Source organism: Ostrea edulis, chromosome 3 (genome assembly GCF_947568905.1).
Source record: "Ostrea edulis chromosome 3, xbOstEdul1.1, whole genome shotgun sequence".
Lineage (NCBI taxonomy): Eukaryota > Metazoa > Mollusca > Bivalvia > Ostreida > Ostreidae > Ostrea > Ostrea edulis.
In genome coordinates this window covers 58,172,743-58,194,330 of record NC_079166.1, presented here as the reverse complement: position 1 = coordinate 58,194,330, position 21,588 = coordinate 58,172,743, and the positions used below count along the sequence as shown (strand labels likewise).

At 35.0% G+C, this 21,588-nt stretch overlaps 3 protein-coding genes across 27 annotated transcripts in view; 1 reads left to right on the top strand and 2 right to left on the bottom strand.

The window, feature by feature from the left end:
• The window catches only part of LOC125673194 (profilin-4-like), a 24,102-nt gene extending 13,478 nt beyond the window's left edge, over window positions 1-10,624 (top strand). For 3 of the 6 annotated variants that reach the window (XM_056158298.1, XM_048909642.2, XM_048909641.2), the window contains 4 exons: window positions 7,545-7,673; window positions 8,104-8,238; window positions 9,314-9,419; window positions 10,442-10,624. In XM_056158298.1, coding sequence (XP_056014273.1) covers window positions 7,545-7,673; window positions 8,104-8,238; window positions 9,314-9,419; window positions 10,442-10,470 — 399 coding nt within the window. In that variant the 3' untranslated portion in view covers window positions 10,471-10,624. Of the gene's footprint in view, window positions 1-863; window positions 1,358-6,870; window positions 7,003-7,544; window positions 7,674-8,103; window positions 8,239-9,313 lie in introns of those variants that run through there. The other 3 variants (XM_048909640.2, XM_048909639.2, XM_056158297.1) reach the window with 3 other exon arrangements.
• Window positions 1-13,437, bottom strand: part of LOC125673189 (protein FAM228B-like) — a 32,354-nt gene extending 18,917 nt beyond the window's left edge. For 6 of the 20 annotated variants that reach the window (XM_048909614.2, XM_056158266.1, XM_056158273.1 and 3 more), the window contains exon 1: window positions 577-776. The gene's annotated coding sequence lies outside the window, so the exon portion shown is untranslated. Of the gene's footprint in view, window positions 1-576; window positions 777-6,124; window positions 6,264-11,111; window positions 11,130-13,321 lie in introns of those variants that run through there. The other 14 variants (XM_048909616.2, XM_056158276.1, XM_056158288.1 and 11 more) reach the window with 9 other exon arrangements.
• Window positions 13,438-13,456: 19 nt separating this feature from the next.
• LOC125673193 (chloride intracellular channel protein 2-like) lies at window positions 13,457-20,573 on the bottom strand. Its single transcript, XM_048909637.2, has 4 exons — window positions 20,368-20,573; window positions 17,751-18,098; window positions 15,415-15,591; window positions 13,457-15,103 (listed from the first exon to the last, which is right to left on the bottom strand). The coding sequence occupies exons 1-4, from the start codon at window positions 20,443-20,445 to the stop codon at window positions 14,825-14,827; spliced, it is 882 nt and encodes a 293-aa protein (XP_048765594.1). The 5' UTR covers window positions 20,446-20,573; the 3' UTR covers window positions 13,457-14,824.
• Between the last annotated feature and the right edge of the window lie 1,015 nt (window positions 20,574-21,588).

Sequence of the window (21,588 nt, the reverse complement as noted above, 5' to 3'; positions counted from 1 at the left end):
AATACTTATTATATAATACAGTCAAACCTCATTATCGTAAGCTCAATGGGACTGAGAAAAATCTTTGAGATATCCGAGGATTTAAGGGTAAAATACTTAAAAGAATAAGTGGTTTGGACTTCCAAATCACTTTGACATATCCATGGTATTCAAGATATAGGTGTTCAGGATACTGAAGTTCAACTGTATATAAAAGAATATAATAATTTCTTAATTAAGTCCAAAACAGTGGAGAAAATTTGTCATCGAGTTACATGTATTTATAGGAAGAGGTTAACATTACCATTAATATCTTTCTCCTTTTGAACATATGATACAATGTAGAAAATTTACAAATCCCATAATGTTTTAGGAATTCTATATCTGTAGTTATTACAGTCAATCTAAGCCAAAAAATATATACCAGCCCATGCATTCATATTTATTTCTTTTTTGGTATCAAATGTCCTTATATTTATGATCAAAAGTATTTTCAAGCATTTTATTATGTTACTATGAATAAGTATAGTCCTGAATGCATTTTACTTGTTTAACAATCAAAGTACATTTGACATTATCAACACAAACTTTACCTACCAATAAAACTTCTTCCTGTCTCTTTCTGAGCATAGCTCTCGTTTCTCCTTGATAGGATTCAGATCGGGGTATATACACACTGTTGTTAAGATAAAGGTCTGTGTTTTTGCTTCATGGAGAGGGCTGATAAATCAAAGCTATGAGAGCTTTTAAGGACTAAGTGAAGTTTATCAGTGCTTTTCAAGAGCTTGTCTAACTGTCAGCCAACTAAATAGATAGTTCAAGGGGCCAAATCCACGGGGATTAGCACCCCACCACAAAGTCTAATTCTGAAATGCACACACTCTTAACACAACAATGGAATTGAGAACATCAGATGACTAATAGTAGATACTCATCCAAACATGGCAAATTTTTACTGTTTGTAGACCTGTAAAAATTCAATATTTCTACAAAATCTGGGGGACCCTGCCAATATCCCCCCATAAACGAGCGATTTGAACTTTCATTCTTCAAGTTCTCAATACACACATGGGCAGATTTGAGTATTTATTCACAATGCGGAATTAAGAACCAGTTTAATACATCTAATTTTAATTAGCAGTATTGTTAGATCGAATACTAAATCAGTTCACCGGATTCAACTGGCATTTAAATCAACTCCTACATGAGGGTTCTTGTTTGAATGTGTTGTTGTAATGGATAATGTGATACAGTACTGAAGAGTTTTAAAACAATCGGAGATAATTATTTGTGTTGTGTCTGTGAGGTTTTTCCCAGCCATCTAATAATGGGGGATGATTTTAAGAAGAACCCCCAATTCCAAGTAATGGGGCTACCAGTAAGTACATATATTGAGTTATTGGTAATCAGAAATTAAATTGATATGAGTGTGTAATTTTGTTTTATTTTCTTGTTGAAGTTTTAATAGTATTATAGAAGTTAGCAATATGTAAGTGATGGTGACCTGGCTGTTTCATATGCTTTCATCTCACAGGTGGTTGTTATCATCTGTGTGTATGCATTTAGGGGGAGGGGGTACTTTACTCCATTTTTTACCTACTTGCATGCCCTTCTTCTTCCTCCTCCTCCTCACTCTCCTTCCTCCTCCTCCTCCATATCCTTTCTTCTCACTCTCCTTTCTCCTCACTCTCCTTCCTCCATCTCGCTCATTTTAATCCTCATTCTCCTCCCTCCTCCTAACTCTCCTTTCTCCTCCTCACTCTCCTTCCTCCATCTCACTCATTTTAATCCTCATTCTCATTCTCCTTCCTCCTCCCCACTCTCCTTTCTCCTCCTCATTTTCTTTTCTCCTCCTCATTCTCCTTCCTCCTCCTCATTCTACTTTCTCCTTCTCATTCTCCTTCCTTCTCCTCACTCTTCTTTCTCCTCCTCACTTTCCTTTTTCCTCCTCCTCCCCCACACTCTCCTTTCTCCTCTTCACTCTCTCCTCCTCACTCTCTTCTTTCTCCTCTCCACTCTCCTTTCTCCTCATTCTCCTTCCTCCTCCTCACTCTTTCCTTTCTCCTCCCCACTTTCCTTCCTCCTCACTCTCCTTCCTCCTCCTCATTCTCCTTCCTCCTCCTCATTCTCTTTCCTCCTCCTCACTCTCCTTTCTCCTCCTCACTCTCTCCTTTCTCCTCCCCACTCTCTCCTGCACTCTCCTTCCTCCTCCTTCTCACTCTCCTTCCTCCTCCTCATTCTCTTCCTTCTCCTCCTCACTCTCCTTTCTCCTCTTCACTCTCCATCCTCCTCCTCACTCTCCTTCCTCCTCCTCCTCACTCTCCTTCCTCCTCCTTCTCACTCTCCTTCCTCCATCTCACTCATTTTAATTTTCATTCTCCTTCCTCCTCCCCACTCTCCTTCCTCCTCCTCACTCTCCTTTCTCCTCCTCACTCTCCTTTCTCCTCCTCACTCTCCTTTCTCCTCCTTCCCACTCTCCTTCTTCTCATTCTACTTCCTGCTCCTCATTCTCCTTCCTCTCCTTCTAAGTTTTTCTTCCTTCTCATTCTCTTTCCTCCTCCTCACCTCCTTTCTTATCCTCACTCTCCTTCTTCCTCACTCCCCTTCCTCTTTCTGTAGCCTTAGACTGCTATTTACTTCTTTTCATAACCCTTCTCCATTTCTCAGTATATTTTCATTGTGTATCTCTTCTAAACTCCCTGCCCCTGTTCTCATACTGGCCATTAACCTTTCCCTTAAACCCCTTCTCTATTCTAAGGGACATGCACCCATGGGGATCAGGGTAAGAATAGGTCCTCAGTATTCCTTGCTTGAGGCGACTAAATGAGGCGGTCCTACAGATGAGACCGCAAAAACCGCATGGTCCCATGTCACAGCAGGCGTGGCACAATAAAGATCCCTCTCTGCTTAAAGGCCATAAGCACGGAGCATAGGCCTAAATTTTGCAGCCCTTCACCAGCAATGGTGACATCTCCATATCAGTGAAAGATTCTCAAGTGGGATGTTAAACAATATTTAATCAACCAACCTAAGGTACAAGATCAAAAGTTCAATGCCTGACAAAGTCGAAACTAAATTGATGGATTCGAGGTGCAAGCACTCATGCCACCTTTGAGATAATGTTGTCGAAGAACAAGAATGCGTTCATGTTCTCATCATTCACGACTCTGAGAACAGACTACAAGAACAATGGGAACGGTGGTCTCTGTGTCCGGGTTATTGGATCAACAACTCTCACACAACGAACATGACAATTTATACAGGGACAACATTCTCAGTGAGGAATATGGTGTGAGTGATAAGGTAATAGGGCACTGGACTGTTCATCTTGGTTTCTGGGTTTGATGAACATTTTTCAAGGAAGATCACACAATGAAGTTTGACAAGTAAATGATGGATTTATATTTACATTTCCAACTGTTTTTACTGGGATAAACCTTTGAAGCTCCAATGTGTAAATTTCTCACTTGCATGCAAATCAGCAAGTTGTCCTGACATCAGTGGGAGGGGACTTATGGATATTAACATGGAATGCTATGCATGTCAATTCTATTATTTCATTTTTATTTCAAATATAAGGAATCACTGTTTAGTTTGTTGGTTATGTGGTGATTAACAACAATGGAACAAATGATAATTATGCATAAGTAAAAGCTTTGCTGTTCTGCAAATTATCACGTTTTGCATTTTAATTCCGGTATAATCATCTCATATACCCAACAAACTAGACAGTGATTCCTTGAAGCAATACAAGCTGTTGATTCCTTAAAGCAATACAAGCTGTAACTGACGGTATTTTTTCAACTATCCAATTCAATTCAATTTATTCTCATATTGCACTAAACAACATAGAGAAGATATGCATATATACAGATTATACACACACATTATGCACCAAATAAAACTTATCGGTATAACTAATATACCAAGATCTGAAGAAAAATTCAGCAAGATAAACAAGGGAATATTGTTTGAGAGCATACCTACAATGAGCGTTTTGTATAAACCGCCATTGCGTCGTATACACGGACATGGGAACGAAGATTGCCAAACATAATCGGGTTGTTTAAAGACCGAGGTCATATACTAAGACAGAACTAAACATTTCGTTTGTTTTGAAATTTTACATCGTTACATGAATGACAAGAAGTACTCTAAGTGTAAGAAAGTAATAATTACGCAAATGTGTCACTCAAATAAATTTTCAAAGTGAATTTTCGATAAAATTGGCATGCTCAATTGTTTATAAGTCTGACATGTACTCATCACTTTTTCCTGAACTGGTGACCTGTGAGGTCAATGTACATGGAGATCATGAGCTGGAATTACTGAGAGGATGACAATGATTCACAAATCGACATTTTCTGCTGATTTGACGGGTTTATTGCTTCAGATTCACTTTGATTCTATTAAGTTAATACATATTCAATTAAAAATATGTTAGATATTTGTTCTTTTATTTCTCAATTTATTTGCCATCAGTTACAGCTTGTATTGCTTTAAATTACTCCCGTATCTGTAAAAAAAAAAATTTATTTTTGACTTCTCAAGAACAGCTGGGTCACTTGCATAATTTGTTCAAACGAAGGGTCAAGCTGATTAAGAAATAATGAAGATACTTAGGTGGGGTGTTTTAAAAAATTCTCAAGAACCTCTAAACTGAACTTGTATGAAAGCATTGTTAAATTGTTATTAATTATTTATGTTGGTATGCAGCCAAAATAATAAAAAGAACAAACTATTAACAAAATCATTACTTGCTTAAGCATGCAAGACATCAATTACAGCTATTCAATCTTTCAAAAGACATAAAACATTCATGTAAATAATTACACACGTGTTTTCGAGATTTAAAATCGTAAAAGTAACAATTTCTATATTGAGGTCAATGTCACAGAATAACTGGTCATTAAATGTATTGTCATATATCCAAATCTTGAAATTCATCTTAAGCTGGACAACAAAGCACAAAATATTTTTCATTTTTGAATCAATAGGCAGGACATCATGTTTTCATTATCAATGATGACTAAGCACTGATCATTAATGTTGTTGTGATCTCACACATTTCTTCAATGGAAATTTTAATTGCAATTCATAATTATCTTGGTTTATACAAATATTTTGTACTGCTTTCTTCAAATTTTGATTTGATATACTGTAGCTTTCAGAGGGGTCTGCATTGTTTTTTTGTTTTTTTAGTTTACACTTTTAATTAAGTGTATTGAACCAATTCGGGTATGATTTTTCTGGCTGTCTAATTAGTTTTTGCATGGAAGTTCAAATGAGGATTTTTAAATCTTTTCAAAGCTCCTGAATTAATGCACTAAACTGTTAGATGAAATGTGAAAAAAATAACCCTTCATTATTTACTTTTGTGAGATTTGGAAATTCTACCTTGGGGACAAATATATTTAAAAAATCTCCTTTTAAAGAACAACAAGCGTACAATGTCTCACTCTGATATATACAAGCATCCTCATGAAGTGTAGATTCAGGTTTTTTGACATCTGACCCCAAAATCCACTGGGCCGGGCTACAATAAGGGTTCAAAGTTTTATACTGGAATAGATAGGATACTTCTTCAAAAGAACCACTAGGTGAAGTCAAATTGATATTACATGTACCAACATCCTCATGTAACAATGATTCCAATTTGTGGACACTGTGACCCCAAGCCAAGACCACTAATTAGTGGATCAAAGTCATATACATAGGGATATGTTCGAAAATTCAAGTTTATTCACTCTGTGACCCAGCCTGTTGGTTTTAGGATTGGGTGATAATCAGAATTTTGTGCATTACATGGGAAATGCAACTGCCCAGGTGAGCGATATGGCCCATAAGCCTCATGATTTTTTCCTCTCTGTCTTTGAATTCATTTAGATTCGTACATAATTACATTCCCGAGTGATAACATTATTAATCGGCTCCAAGCAAAATTGTCATGATAAATGGAGTGTTCAACTAAATATGGTTTCCAAGCTAACTAATATCATTCAGTAGCTGAAGACTGGAGGCCTACAGTGACAATTACACAGATTATCTTCTGTGCTGGTAATTCCTTATATTCTATATTAATAATATTCCGATAGTAAAGGAACAGTATACGTACATCAATAATTGTTAAATATTATCTCCCTACCTGTTCTGTTTGTGAACTCCATTGCTATTCAGGATTTTAATACATTGGAAGGGGAAATATCTGCTAAATGATTCCTTTTTATCTTATTGTCTTCTTCCTTCAATACCTGTGTGAATTATCTCACAGTCAAAGATTCAAGTTCCTCCATGCCTTTGAACAGTTCATTTAGTTAGCCAGTCTTTTATTCCAGCTTTCTTTTATAGAAAATATATTTAAGTCTGCTGAACAATCTTATCACAATTTCCTTTGGTCGTTTAAGAAAACATTTATCACCAAAATTGTCATTTTCCCCAATGGGTATTTGGAGTTCCTTTTCAGCCAAAAGCTGTAAAATATCTTTCGCCTATCCACAAATCTATAAAAAGTCTGCACCGGTGGTGTGAACCAGTTCAATATTCTTTTTTCTCCTTTTGAGATTTTACTGCACTTCAAGCAAAATAGACATACGTACAGTGGTTTCCACGCGCCTGATCAAAACCTCTCATCGGACCCATTTCATTCTAAATCTTCAAACAGAGAAACGCTTCAAAAGACCACTACAATCAACTCATTGGATTTATTTATCTTTGAGCCTAGTTGAAATGAATACACAATACGAAAATTAAGTAATTGATAGCAACAGTTTAAAAGACTTAGTGGACTGATTATTGTTGTCCATTCCACTGTCAGTCTAGAATTAAACGGTGAATGGTTACATGAAATTTTTGTGTGAAAAGAAAACGATTCTGTCAAAATCGGGCTGTGAAGGAACAGTGATTTCCAAAGCCGAGGATTTGTCTTGTTGTCTGCTGGGTCTGTCTGTTATAAAGTGAGAGTCAGTCGTGATGGATTTGGATGACCTAGGAAGTACAAAGCCTGGATCAGATATGGATGTGGTGGTAATGTGGAATAAGTCAAAATTCAATGAGAAATGATATTTAATGCCGTTATTGACTGTCAACAGTTTTGTTTTAAAGCTTTTGTCGTCAGTTGTCTTTGTGATTTGGTTGTAACAGTTGATCATCGGCAGGTCAAGCTGTTGATATAACCTTAAATTCTGCCAAAAGATTTTTTTTTCGATATCAAAGGTGAATCTTACTTGCATTTTTAATTAATTTGTTGATATTTTAATTCAATTGTTATTAAAAACTGTCTGCATGTTGTTTGGAAAATTGGTTGAGAAAATGGCTGGTTTAAATCAAGATAGTTATTCAACAAAAAGAGTGTTGTCTGTGGATATTGTGGTAAACTGATAGGGAATATCTCTCCTAATGTGAAGATGTATTTGCTCATTTATTTTATGTGATAATTGCATGCTTTATATAGTACATGTACAATTATTGATTTGCCAATATCAGTTGATGTAAATGGTCAACTGCTATCAAATTATATAATTGGTCAGTTGCTGCATATGACAATGTAGTTTTTATCTTCTTTGAAGGACGCAGTGAAAATGAACCAGCTGCAGAATCTGCTGCACGACTCGTTGATTGCAACGGACCACGTTCATCACTGTGCCATCGTTAGACGGAAGGACTGTAATGTCCGGGCCAGCTCAGTGGGATTCAATGTAAGTGATGACAGGGCCATATGTGTATGGCGTTTGAACCGCTGACCATCGGTCAGTAGAACAATAACAATCCATAAGCCCGCTGAGTATTTAACTCTGTCCATGATTTACCACGTCACACTGAAAGATATTTTAAGTTTCCACTTTTGAGACCATTGATTATGAAGAAGAATATCAGTAGTGATTTGTATAGGTATTACCTGTATAATGTTTGGTATCTGTGCTAAGTAAATACAACTGTGCACACTGAAAGCTTCAATTCAAGTTAATTGAGACATCAGAAACATGGCTTACATCAACAAAATGCTAGATCAAAACTATTTTCCAATTGATATAAAGCAAAATGCTCATTTTGTTGAATGTAAGGAAAAATATTGTAAAGAAATATCTACAGGATATAGAATGTAGCCAATTGTTTCTGTTTATATAGCTCCACCATGACCAGGTCCAGATGCTGTTAGACGCCTTCAAAAATCCTCCCCAGACTCGAGAGGAGGGAATTTATTTTGACGACCAGCAATTCAAATGTGTTCGTGCAGACAAAAATTCCATATATGGAAAATGTGTAAGTGTACATATATAATATATATGTATTATAGAGAGAAAGAGACTGAATATATTGCTGTAGTTTAGGATTGTGTTACTGTAACAGCATGTACTTGTCCTCTGCATGCTTAGAAAATGGCATCACAGTATTAATGCAATGAATTTTCTTTTTCCTCTAGGGGAATTAATCTTTAGAATCTTCAATATGACTCTATTTTGTCACTTGTTTTGTTGCCTAGGAAGCATAATCTCTAACCTTCGCATTATGTATTTAACTTTGACCATCATCTGTTTGTCCATCTGTCTGCCTGTCACATTCTAGAACTTTGTTATTATAAGTATGAGACTTTGATAAATAGTGTGTGTACTCTGTGTTATATATATATATATGATGATTGATGATGTTGTGACAGTTGACAGGCTTCTTGTACCACTCTAGATTTATGAAAGAACCACATCAATTCAATGTTAGGTTAGGGGCTATTATTTTCAGCTCACCAGCAGTTTAGAGTGTGATGCAGTCAAATTGATCAGAATAATTCTCATGATGTTCAGATTTATTAAATGGAAAGGTTGTGATCCAAAAATTATGAAATTAAAATAATTTCAACGTCAAATGTTTATCAGGGGATTCTGTTTTGTAAGTATAGCTTCTAGAAATACCGAGTGTGACATCACAGAATTTTATCATACGTAATGCAATGGAATATTTGTGATAACAAAATGAGGAACATGTGGTTGTACTATAAAACAAGGTTTTGTTATAAGCAAACACATTTTAAGTGCTTGCCAGCAAGGATAATGGTGATTGGATCAGGGTTTTTAAATGGATTAACACGATTGAAAATGTTTAAAGAAAGCTAACAGAAATGTACTAAAGGACATCAGATTATTGGTTAGGATAATTACGCCGTGCAGTGATTATATAATTCTGACAAATCCCATCTTGAACCATGTTTTAGAGTTGGGGGGGGGGGGGGGGGGGGGGGATAGAACACAATCACAATCGATTAATTTATAATGTGTTAGTATTTGTATTGGTCTATATCACACCTGCTATTGGTTACACTGATTGTGTCCTACATCTTTTTCAGGACAAGCGAGGATTAATCCTTGTGAAGACCCAGTCCATGTTAGTAGTGGCCACATACACAGAAAATATGTTCCCCAGTGTCTGCGTAGAGGCAGTAGAAAAACTAGGTAAAACAACATTTCACATGCAGTTTGATCATTCCCTTTACTCAGATTCAAATTCATGCTCCATGTTTTGCATCAAGAGACCTAGTATGTCCCGTGGGGATCCGGGTTAGAATAGGTCCCTGGTACCCCCTTGCTTGTCGTAAGAGGCGACGAAATGAGACGGCCCCGTCCTTTGGATGAAACCGCAAAAACCGAGGCTCCATGTCACAGCAGGTGTGGCACGATAAAGCTCCCTACCTGCTCAAAGGCTGTAAGCGCCGAGCAATAGGCCTAAATTTTACAGATTTCACCAGCATTCGTGATGTCTCCATATGAATTAAAAATATTCGAGTGGGATGTTAAACAATATACTACCAACCAACCTAGTATGTCATAATGAAATGTTCTATCAAAACATATTGAAATTCATTTTTATAATCTACAACAAAAACTTTTATACACTGTACGTGATAGTCTTAAACTTTTGATGAGATAAAATCATTTGGGGTAATATGAATGTATGGAATCCATGAAAATATTTGACAGAGGATAAGGCATGGCTGAGTCTAATAACAGGATTGTTTGTTTTTTCATTCAGCATATATCCACGATATATCCATTAATTATAAGTCTTTAAAATTAAGACTTCAATTTTTATCTATATGAATCCATGGTAACGGGATTCGACATGGTGTATGGTACGTGGATGCAAGGAAAAGTCGGCAATGGGAACTAATTTGAATCATGTGCAATCAAACGTTTTTCACCTTATGCTAAAACATTTCTGAAGATGTAACAAAAATTCGACTCCATACACTGGCAGTAATCTTGATCTTGGTGGATCCAAAGAGACTGAGATATTAATTCTGTTTTCTCTAAATTCAAAACTATATGAGATATCTTAATGGAGGGAGAACATTTTCTGAATTTTCTTCAGCTTTATTTATTGATATTTGCATCCATGTCTTACATTCCCTCCCAAAAAAACCAGTTGAATATTGAATTGTCTCCCTTATGTCTAATGTTTTGTTGTTTTTTTTCAGCTGATTATTTTAAAGAAAAAGGAAAATAGCCACAAAAGTTATCACCAAAGCTGTTCTGTGATATCAGTTAATGACAGACATATATTCACATTATTACATTTATTTTATATCCACTTGATAGTTCACATTTTACATCATTTTGTTCTGACTGTTTTATTCATTAAAAATTGCATTTATTACAAATTAATTTGTCCTTTGTTTTATCAAATAACTTGAAATGCATCTATTGCATTTATTACAAAGGAATTCATTACTGGTATTTTTTACATCACTTGCAAAGTAGGGACACACACAGAAACCTGACAGGGATGTGAAATTTTGTCCCAGAATCTCTAGTCTACAAACTGAGCTAGCTATCTGGCCATCAGCAAACAACCCCAGCTGCCCGTCAGAGGCATCACTTTGTGTTTGCTATCTGCGTCCATCCATCCAGTTGTATGGTTTGAATCACTTAAACAAGAAAGCACCTGCAGGCAGTATATGCTTCATAGGACAGTCTAGATTCGTAATGGGGAGCGTAATATACTTAAGGATATTTTCACAGAATGTTACGATGTAAGGAAGCTCCCCTAGATAATTTGACTGTCCATATCTGTATGAATTTTAAAAGATGCAACAGACAGGGAACTTTATATTGAAAGAGGATACAAATATTGAAGCCAATCTGTACCTTCCACAAAGGCCATCCAACTTCATGTTCATCATACAGCCATAGATAATCCTGTTCATCAGCCAGCCATAGATAATGTAGCTGTCTGCTGGTCCTCCCAGTGTCACGAGATAGAGACAGTGTTGAACAGGATGAACAAAATTTCATATATTCAACAGGTTCTATCTAATTGTTTAAAAATTACATTACCATTAATTTTGATAATTCAAATGGTGTTCTTCACCAACAATGACTTAATTCCTCCTCTGCATGGACACCTAATTGGTACATGTAAATGTCCAATCTAATTTTAATTAGATTGGTAAATGTCTTGCATCTTGGTATTGCACCCTATCTGAGCTTAAGGCTCGAGTGAGCTTTTCTGATTCAAAATTTTCCTGGTGTATCCCCTCTGTAATTAACTTTTCACATTTACATCTTCTTTTCTTGTATCTCCGACTGATCATGAATTTCAATCGACTTCGTCACAAAACATCCTTGCATAATGGAGATTCAAGTTTAAAAAACATTTTCAAATACTGCTTACAGTTACATATTGTGGCAAGGTGTTTAAAATAAAATTAATATCCAAACATCCTCATGCGGTGTACATTTAAATTTAATGACATTATCATCCAGGAGGTCATTGTTTTACATCAAAATATATCAAGGATGTCTTGAAGATCTTTTATAAAAAAAAAAAAAAAAAAAAAAAAAACTTGCAATTTTTCAGTTTGAAGTTCATGTGACATTACATACACACCATTAATGTACAATATCTCAGGTTGTAAACACAAATAGTGTACAATATCTCAGGTTGTACACGCTATTAGTGTACAATATATCAGGCTGTATATACTATCAGCGTACAATATCTCAAACACACCCATTTGTGTACAATACGTCAATATCTTGTGTTAAACACACCATTTGTGTACAATATCTCAGATTATACATACCATTTGTGTACAATATCTCAGATTATACACACCATTTGTGTACAATATCTCAATTTATACACACCATTTGTGTACAATATCTCGGGTTAAACACACCATTTGTGTACAATATCTCATTATACACACCATTTGTGTACAATATCTCATATTATACACACCATTTGTGTACAATATCTCGGATTATACACATGGTTCTTTCAAATAACATGGAAACATATGGGGAATATGTCCTTTGGAAAATGATAAATTGCCAGAAGTGTACAATATTTTATCTTACATTTGTAGACAGGACTTTTTTGCCTAGAGTCGTGCCACATTTGGGATTTTACATAGAAATATAGGAAAAATTCAAGTGCAATTTCAACATGACCATTACCGAGAGTTGGTTTAACACGAGAAAATTTAACTGGGCATGTGAGCAATATAGACCTCGGCCCTTTTGTTGCAGTATGAAGTTCAAATGGAATATTATTTAATAAAAAAAAATATTTTATAGCAATTAAGATTTATTAAAATACTGGATATGCAAGACTCAATAATCATTTCAAATTTTTTCCCCCTCATCTGATGAATTAATCTGAACTTTACAATAAATTTTATTAATTATGTGTATCAAATTATCTACATTGCAATAGTGTGTAAAATTATGTTTAACATTGTTATGTAATACCAATAAAACTTGGTCAAGGACAGTTAGTCATACACTGAAGCGCTCGCTGTAATATTATCTGCCATAAATAATCTCCGACATTAACACGATACTGGTGTAGAAGAATAAATCATCTAAGTATTTATCTTCAAATGTGCGAATGCATACCAGTACATACATGTAGCAATAGCTTATACTCTCATATTGGCTCCAAACATGCATAGGACTTAACAACTTCTTAGCTCATTAATGAATTCAAACGAACTTTAAATCATGAACAAGAAACTGAAAATTCATGACAAAATTTTTCAAGTGAGCCTATAAACTATGGCCAAGGTTCAAGTTGTGGCACTAAAAGGCAGTCATGATGAGCCCAACTTTAGAGGAATGTAAAACCTCAGATGCATTGCAACAGTATGTTCAATATATTCATTTTCCAGTAGAAAACCTTTCCAAATCCCTACCTCCATTGAAATTTATTTTACGTCTCGAGGATTTTTCAATCAAATCATAGGCCACCAACTCTTAGCGAAGCACCCCAAATTTTGACCTATGCACAGTGCTCAATCAGTGAGGGTTCTTTATTGTGCCATCTGAAACATGACTATATTTTAAGGTCTTACCCAAAAGACGTGCAACTCCAAACTGTTGAGTGTTTGGTGAAAGAGCAGTCAGTCAGCCACTACCCATTATAATAATGCTGTCAAGTGGGGCTTGAAACTACCATCTCCGTCACGATCGAACACTCAAATACGCTAGTCTGTATAATACATTTATTATAACCTGGTATACATGTAGTAACAATATGTACGAAGCACACACAATCATATACAATAATCATACAATTATTTTGCTGATTTAATTAATTAGAATTGATTAATCCTTTCAGCAGACTAGAACACGGTCACCACTGGGATGACCCTTGCTGCTTAGAAAGGACAATTCAACAAGCTTATCACAAAGCATTGTGGATTTTTTTCTCTTAAAGTGCCCACAATAAGCATGTCCCGACACTGATCAGTTTTCTTCAGAATTTGATCATTTAAAATCAATATATAATTATAATCAATGGACCTGAATTGATACCTATTACACTGAAATAATATGAATGCATTTAAAACTTGTTAAGATTAAAGTGTAAACAGTTTGTTAAGAAACTAAATACATCTTTGTTTTAAAATGTGTATGGCAAGTTTGCAAGAGTTTGTACATTGTTTTTGTGACAAAAAATGGAAAAAAATAAATATATCTACGGTAACAATGAATAAGCTTGAGATATCAAACACTTTTTACACTAGAGGTATACATGATTCTTTGGTGATGTGGCTCCGTGCCATTAACCAACGAAAGGCACAATGATAGGATATGTTTCAATGTTATCTACCTAATACACTTATATAAAAATAATCTAGAATATCATTATCTTAATTAATATTTCAGGTTGGAATTTACAGAAAGTAGAGAACAGTCAATAGATATCATAATAGTGACAGTTTATTAGTTCTATAGGTTACTTAATACAAATGACCAGATGATGACAAAAAAACAAGCAAAAAAAAAATAAAAACAAAACAAAACCCCCATACAACATGGCAGAGTAAATAGTAACATAGCCGACAAACTTAACAAAATTTCCCCAGAACTGCCTTGCATTGACGACCCAACCTGTTTTAATATAAAAATATCTCACCATGCAGCAAAATATCCCATAAAAAAAATAAAACTAGTTTTTATATTATGTAACAAATTCAACCAAACAATTGTGTTTAACAACATGCAGAAGATGATATTGCATAAATGTTAAATTTTAGCAACAAAAAAAAAAAAAAAAAAAAATAGAAATGAATATAATTCCTTTCCCACTCTGTATCACAACACAATTTCAAATGTGCCACAATTTCCTCAGGAATGGCTTTACATGCAAAAAGTTCCTGATTGGTCGATTTTCTTTACATCTTCTTGAAAGGCATCTCATATCAGAGAATGTCCCAAACCTCTAGCAGAGTTACTCCCCTCTTGAATGACTTCCATTTGTGCAAAGCTAGAAGTTTGACACCACTCATGATAATGAATGCACCATGTAGATATACACTGTCCTGTATCACATTAGCGGTATAAACTTCCCTTTATTCCCCGGCCTCGTCCATTCCATTTGACCCCTCTCCATCTTCACCACCACCGTTGACCGTTGTCGTGGGAACACGTGTTGGGACAGATGTCGTGTATGTCTGTTTCTGTAATGTAGGTCTTCCTTTGATGCCTTTGCCAGCAGCCCTCATCTCGTAATGCTTGACAATGTCCTGATCAGAGGGCAGTGTTGCACTGAAGGCTGTAGTCTCGTACCCACGTTCCAAATAGTCCCAGATAAAATTCAACTCATCTGGGATTTTAAAATCCCTGTATTGCTGTAAAATATAACAGTACTGAATATAGATCTTGGCTATACAAAAATTGTTTCTCAACATTCACAGATTTTGCAGAATCTTAAGATATGTTGCCTACTCCATATTTCATGGATACTCGAATCAGCCATGTTTTCATGCAGATGTGTTATCACCAATATTCAACCTATATACTCATTAAATACTGAGGTGGAAAAAATACTGTGGCAAACGTACACGCTTTGAGAGATTCACACAGAAAAGAATGAAAAAAATGTCCGTTAAAAATGAATGATAAACATCTTTTATAAAATTTGAATTGCTGCATAGTTTACCTCTCCTGCCATACGTATGTGCTGTAGTTTTGGCAGTAGTACACAGTCAGCATAAGCTAGAGATGATCCTGTCAGAAATGGTGTCCCCTGTATCTCCAAGTGACCGTTCAAATTCCGCAAGTCCTGCAACAGCTTTTTCCCATCCGAGCTGGGATTTTGTAAGAATAAGTTGAAATTCTGAAATTACCAAAGAAAGATTAGATTAATGCACTTCTTATAACATCACACAAAGAATTGCAAAGAGAATTTAAAATGGCAGATGAATAATCACCATTATTATAAAGCTAATTTGTTAGTACACCCCAGCCCTACTCCACATTCTAAAAATCTTCAGCATGCCACTCTTGGACTATTTCTTAATGCCAAATAACAAAATTTGCACATAAATGGTATAGGTAAAAGTTAACAAATATTGTGTGAGAAGCCCTGGGATCCAGTTTCCAAGTATTATCTAACATTTCAATTAATTTTTACAATATTTTGATGGATTAACTGTTACAGACCAGAAAATTAATGTCATTCATAATTTTGATTTCATCATTCAATTTCACTTGCGTTGATCAATGTCATTTGATGAACATTGAAAGTGTAAAGTAAGATGATTATGATGTTGCCTGCACTCATATCAAATGACATTTCCGTTTCTATGCTTGTCAACAATATCATCATAAAACAACAGAAAATTATGTTTGACCTGCAGTGTATAAATAAAGGAGTTTCTAACACACATTGCTGAATATTAGAATTTGCTGGGTGTCAAAATGTGTCGCATTATCATACACCAACTTGTGCCAATATTCACCAATACCAATAGCTCAAAAACCCTGTATCCCTAATACAAAAAATAGTATATATACAGCACTCTTTCCGCTCTTAAAATAATCAATGTTTTTGTAAGTACTTGATATTAAAGGGACATTACGATAGCATATTTTATGGAAATAGTTCAACATAGAACAGTTTTATAATCCCCCCCCCATAAATGCATCCACAACATTAACCATCTCCCTTCTCACTACATTTATTTTATATTAGAAACCAGGGTTGGCAAAAAAGTGGTCAAGATGAGTATTGACCGGGCCGGTGGTCAATACTGGTCAATACTGGTTGATTGAAAATTGTTTGGTCATTATAGTCTGTGTTGTTGGTTATTTTAAATGTTTCAGTGGCCATTATGGTAAATACTGTAATTCATAACATGCACTATCAGTTTATAATATACTTGAAAGTCATAATATTAAATAAATAATGTAAATGACTCAATTAAATAGGGGAAGATATAAAAGTTTATTGTAAAAATTAAAAACTGTTTCGTGGCCGCATTACTTTGGCACTGACTACAGCATTGCAGTCTTTACATCTTGCTGTGGTCTTGTTGTTGTCCTCAACAATATCATAGAAATTCCAAAATGTTTTGTTGAAGCCATAGATAGTATGATGGGGGAAGTGTTTTCTATTTCTGTTCAAATTCTTTAGTTTATCAAGAACTACCTTTTGTTTCAAATCTTCATTTAACTGTTAAATAAACATTTTAGGGGGTGTGCTGGTGATGTTTTCATAACAATATCATGTACACTGGTCCTCTCTGGTCCCAGAGTATGCTAATTAACAAATGTCAACTCTGTTTTCTGTGCTAAGGTACATCTCCTGCTCTGTACATTGCAACACATTGTTTATCTACAGCATCAGTCACCCAATTCATATTAAATCACTGTGTTTATTTAATGTCCTGTTATTCTTAATCTGTCCAGGTACATGTATAAGAAGATCCTATTGTCTAGTTATGCTATATGTGACCCTCTTTTATAGTTCTGAAGATATTATGGTCACAGTTTCAGCAAACCAAATATATTAAACTTATGAAATTACATCTAATTATATAATGAAAATTATTGATAACCAATTGATCCATATATCATAATGAAAAAGTTTAATTTATCTTTACAAAAAATATACAAAAATAGGAAAATGGACAGTTTAAATCTCAACTGACCAGTATTGACCACTTAGGGAGAATTGACCGGGACGGTTAAAACCACTGGTTAAAACCGGGGGGCGGTTTTAACCGCCCAACCCTGTTACAAACGTATCACACAATAAGGTAGACATATAAACACGTTAAGCCCCGAGATGTACGACTTCATCTGTCTCCTTGACTACCTGCAACTTCAGAATTTCAATGTCAGAATTTCTGAACTCTACAAGTTACAGATTTCATACTCTCTGAATCAAAAGGTCAAGGGCATACAATCAAGGTTAGCACAATCACGTAACAATCTGGTCAGTAGCATAGTGCTTCACAAAAATACTTTGCTTTTATTCGTTCTGCATCTTACCTTATATAAATCCTCAAATATTTTCAGACTAGCAATATTGGTCTGTTGTGTTCTCTTCAGTTTAGGACAGTTAAAGTTTATACTCTCAAAGAATTTTTCAACATCATCATAACTGTCATAAACGATCCCAGAAATATCCTGGCCATTGACATTTTTCCCACTTGTTCCAATCACAACAGGGAATATTTTGCTTTGGACCTTGTCTTTAAATGTCTGAGGTGGTGTGTTCGCCTGAACTGTAAAAACCTTGAAGCTGGCGTTTTTTTGTTCAGCCAGAAGATATGCGACCATGAACCACTGTTGGCATATTGGACAAGAGCCTTTCATTTCTCCATCAATACTGGAAGCCTGTTCAATAGAAAATGATTTTATTATTATCAAATTGCAATGTTTACAAACTAGATTTGGCGTTATGACTGAATTCTAAGAAATCAGAAGAAAACTGGTCAAAAAGGAAGGAAAAAACCTACTCTACCTGAAAAAATATCATTTTCTGTCACGTTTGATCAAACCCAGAGTGTTTCATTTTTTTGACAATTGAGCCCATCAGAGGTTTTCCCCAAGACTATATTGCTACTGTGGAATGGAGGCCAATATTTACTTGTGCAGAAAGCATATATATTCATTTTGAACTCTTTTAACACTTTTAAATACTACAAATATTGATAGCTAATTAAGTGGTGCCTGTTAGCAAGAATCATAAACAGTGATTTTTTTGGTTTTTCAAACTACCACCCCTCCTTTTGAATTGGGAAAAATTAGCGACATTTTCCTCAAATTGGGAAAAATCACTCATAGTAAAGTAAAATGGTAAAGATGCATAAAATAATCAAATTTTTGTTTGAGGTTTATTTCAGATCTGATTTAAAATCATAAAATAAATATGTATTGGAAGTCACACCTAAATAAATATCATAACTTTTTCTAAGAAGCACTTATTGTCTAATATCATAAAGAAAATAATAAATTATTAATTCACCAGCATTTGTACCCATAATCTTGTAAATATTATATTAATAATCAAGTTTCCAGAATGTCTCTCCTGTTTGTATTATTCGGATTTTAGTAAAACCCTATACTGTTGGCAACTTCCTGTTATTAGCCTGACCCCCGTACATAGAATCACCGAAATTACCAAATAAAGGACCAAAATGACCAATAAAGGGGCCGAAATTACCCCAGTGTATGTTCATCTATATACCATCTAGTCACACATCAAATTTCATGAAGATTGGTAATGATTTAAAGGATTTATGGTCATTAAACCGATTAATGTGAAGCGTAAATTTATACGAGTTATTTCCCATGTTTTATATATCGTATTCATGGTATTGATTTATACAATATAGTGTGATAAATAGATAAAATGAAATATTTGTCATGAATTTTATATTGCCATTTTGAACTTACTGGCTATTTATTGTTCGCTTACTGAGTACCTGTCAGTAAAGGGAAGAAACTCAGATTCACACGACACAATAATCGGTTTTATGGAAAGAACTCCTTCAAATCATAACCAATCTTCATGAAATTTGATGTGTGACTAGATGGTATATAGATGAATATATACTGAGGTAATTTTGGTCCCTTTATTGGTAATTTCGGTCATTTCTTTGGTAATTTCGGTGATTCTATGCACCCGCCTGACCCTACATATAATGGCGGTCAAACATGAAAGTGTCAACAATATGGCTTAATGTGTATCTGGAAACTCTATACTTCGCTGCATATCTGCTTATATGGATGCCTTCATTGTTTTACATATTCTTTACAAAAGCTTTTTGCATGTGCAGTGGTTTGGAGAATAAAACTTGAAGAAAAAAATGTATTTACTCTTTGTCAGCAACATACGGTAACCTTTTTTTTTTTAAATGGCCTAATTTCCCTAGATTAAAAATTGGGGAAAACACATAGATATAATTGGGAAAAACTAGCTATTTTTTGTGAGGGGAAACAGCCGAATATCGGTGGCATTTTGGCCCCAAAAAAAATCACTGATAAATTTAATGAATTTTCAGTTTTTGATGATATTTAAGCAATTGGCGATATCCAGACCATCAGCATAAAGGTGTGGCAGGAAGATGAATGATTGAAGATTGTGGTATGAAAAGCTCAGTGCCACAAAGTTCCCAATACCTAAGAGATTGGAGCACCTGCCTAATGTACTTGTAGGTCTACATACAAAGTTCCCCCGAGTTCAATTAAACATCAATTTGCAAAATATCTCTTTTCCTTGTACTACTCCATTGTTAAATTCTTATCTCAATGTGACCTACATGCAACTCTACACACAAGGTAAAACCCACAATGGAAACTGATTGCACACATCAATATAAACTAAAATGACCACATGTGTTTCTACAAAGGGAAATAAATCTGCTTGTCCTGATTATCTGCAAATTTTCTCAGCGAATAAATTTTACATTATATGTATTTCTCAGAGATATATTCAGTGGTAAATAAAATCAAATCCGTTTATGTACGTCCATATTTTAAAATGCAAATCATCGAATTAACGCTGATAACAAATGAATGACTACGAAGCTGCCACAACTGCCGAAAATGCGAAAAAGAGAACTGAGATGGGCAATTGTTACGTGCAAAAATGTCGACAAACCTTAATGTAGAGCTCAAATTTGGGCTTTGGGTCCTCATCGGACTCCTCGGGCTCGTAAAACGGCTTATCGTCGCTCATTTTAGCAATGTTCTGTCGCAGTTCGACGAGAAAACTCCTATAATTTGTCCTCCCTATGACGCACTGCCTCGCCCAGAATTTTGCCTTTCAATCCACGCATGCGTGGAAGTAAAAGTCATGTGATTTTGTTTATACGTGGGATTTTTTAAATGGGAATCTAGATGGGCCTTTTAAAATTGTTAGGATTTAATATTTAATAAAAGATACATAATTATGTTGTTCGATCTCAACCAAGAAAGAAACACGTACGTATCGGAGCCACTATATATCTATTCGCCAATCATATGGGCCCTATGGAGCAAACATGTAGGCCTATGTAATAGTATGATATATATAATATCTAGGGCCTTTAGAAATGGATTTCCACTCACAACGCAAATTTATATTGTCAGATTTTTAAATATATCAGATAGTTTAATACAATATCAGAAAGTTGCACATTTTTATTTTAAACGGTATGATAAAATAGACAAACTAGATCTATTAAATATTTCAATTTGAATTCTCTACAGTTACTCGAGTATTTTCTCTAAAGCTTCCGCGCGTTTACTGGTTATGTGAAGGAATCATTTCCTCTGAAATGCTTTATGTACAGGAATTTCCAGCTAGGCCTAGAGAACAGTATGTTAATGACCATCGTCGCAAGCCATGTCTATTGTCTCCGTTTACACTACTGGAATTGTTGTTTATGAATTAGTCAATATAGTTTATAGAAAAAGTATACAATGTAATAAATCTAAAATAACATAAAGGTCAAGAAAGAATAGAAATTGTGCTTATACATTGGTATTTCTAATTAAAGGCCGAATTCTTTATAAATTATCCCAAGTTGTATAATTCCTCTACGTCCTTTCCGTAACCGTGGCTGGCGACGATAGTTATGACGTACTGGACTGAGGGTATGGAGTCTCGGACAAACTTCGGGGTCGGCTGTACTCTGAATTAGTGAACAATAACTTTCTTGGAATTAACTTAAAATCTCGATCCAATACCAAGAGAGACAATGTTATATTTCTAGTGGAAATAATGAACATCCAGGGTTTCTTAGAAACCCCTCCCCCTAGAAGTGTTTTCGTAGTTTACAAATATCCCATTTCTATCTTGAACGGAAGTCCACAGTATACTCATTAATTGTATGTGATC

Coding starts and splice junctions, on each gene's coding strand:
- LOC125673193 (XM_048909637.2), bottom strand. CDS start 20,445: ATGAGCGACGATAAGCCGTTTTACGAGCCCGAGGAGTCCGATGAGGAC. Junction 18,099..20,367: donor AATTTGAGCTCTACATTAAG/GTTTGTCGACAT, acceptor TCTATTGAACAG/GCTTCCAGTATTGATGGAGA. Junction 15,104..15,414: donor ACATACGTATGGCAGGAGAG/GTAAACTATGCA, acceptor TATATTTTACAG/CAATACAGGGATTTTAAAAT.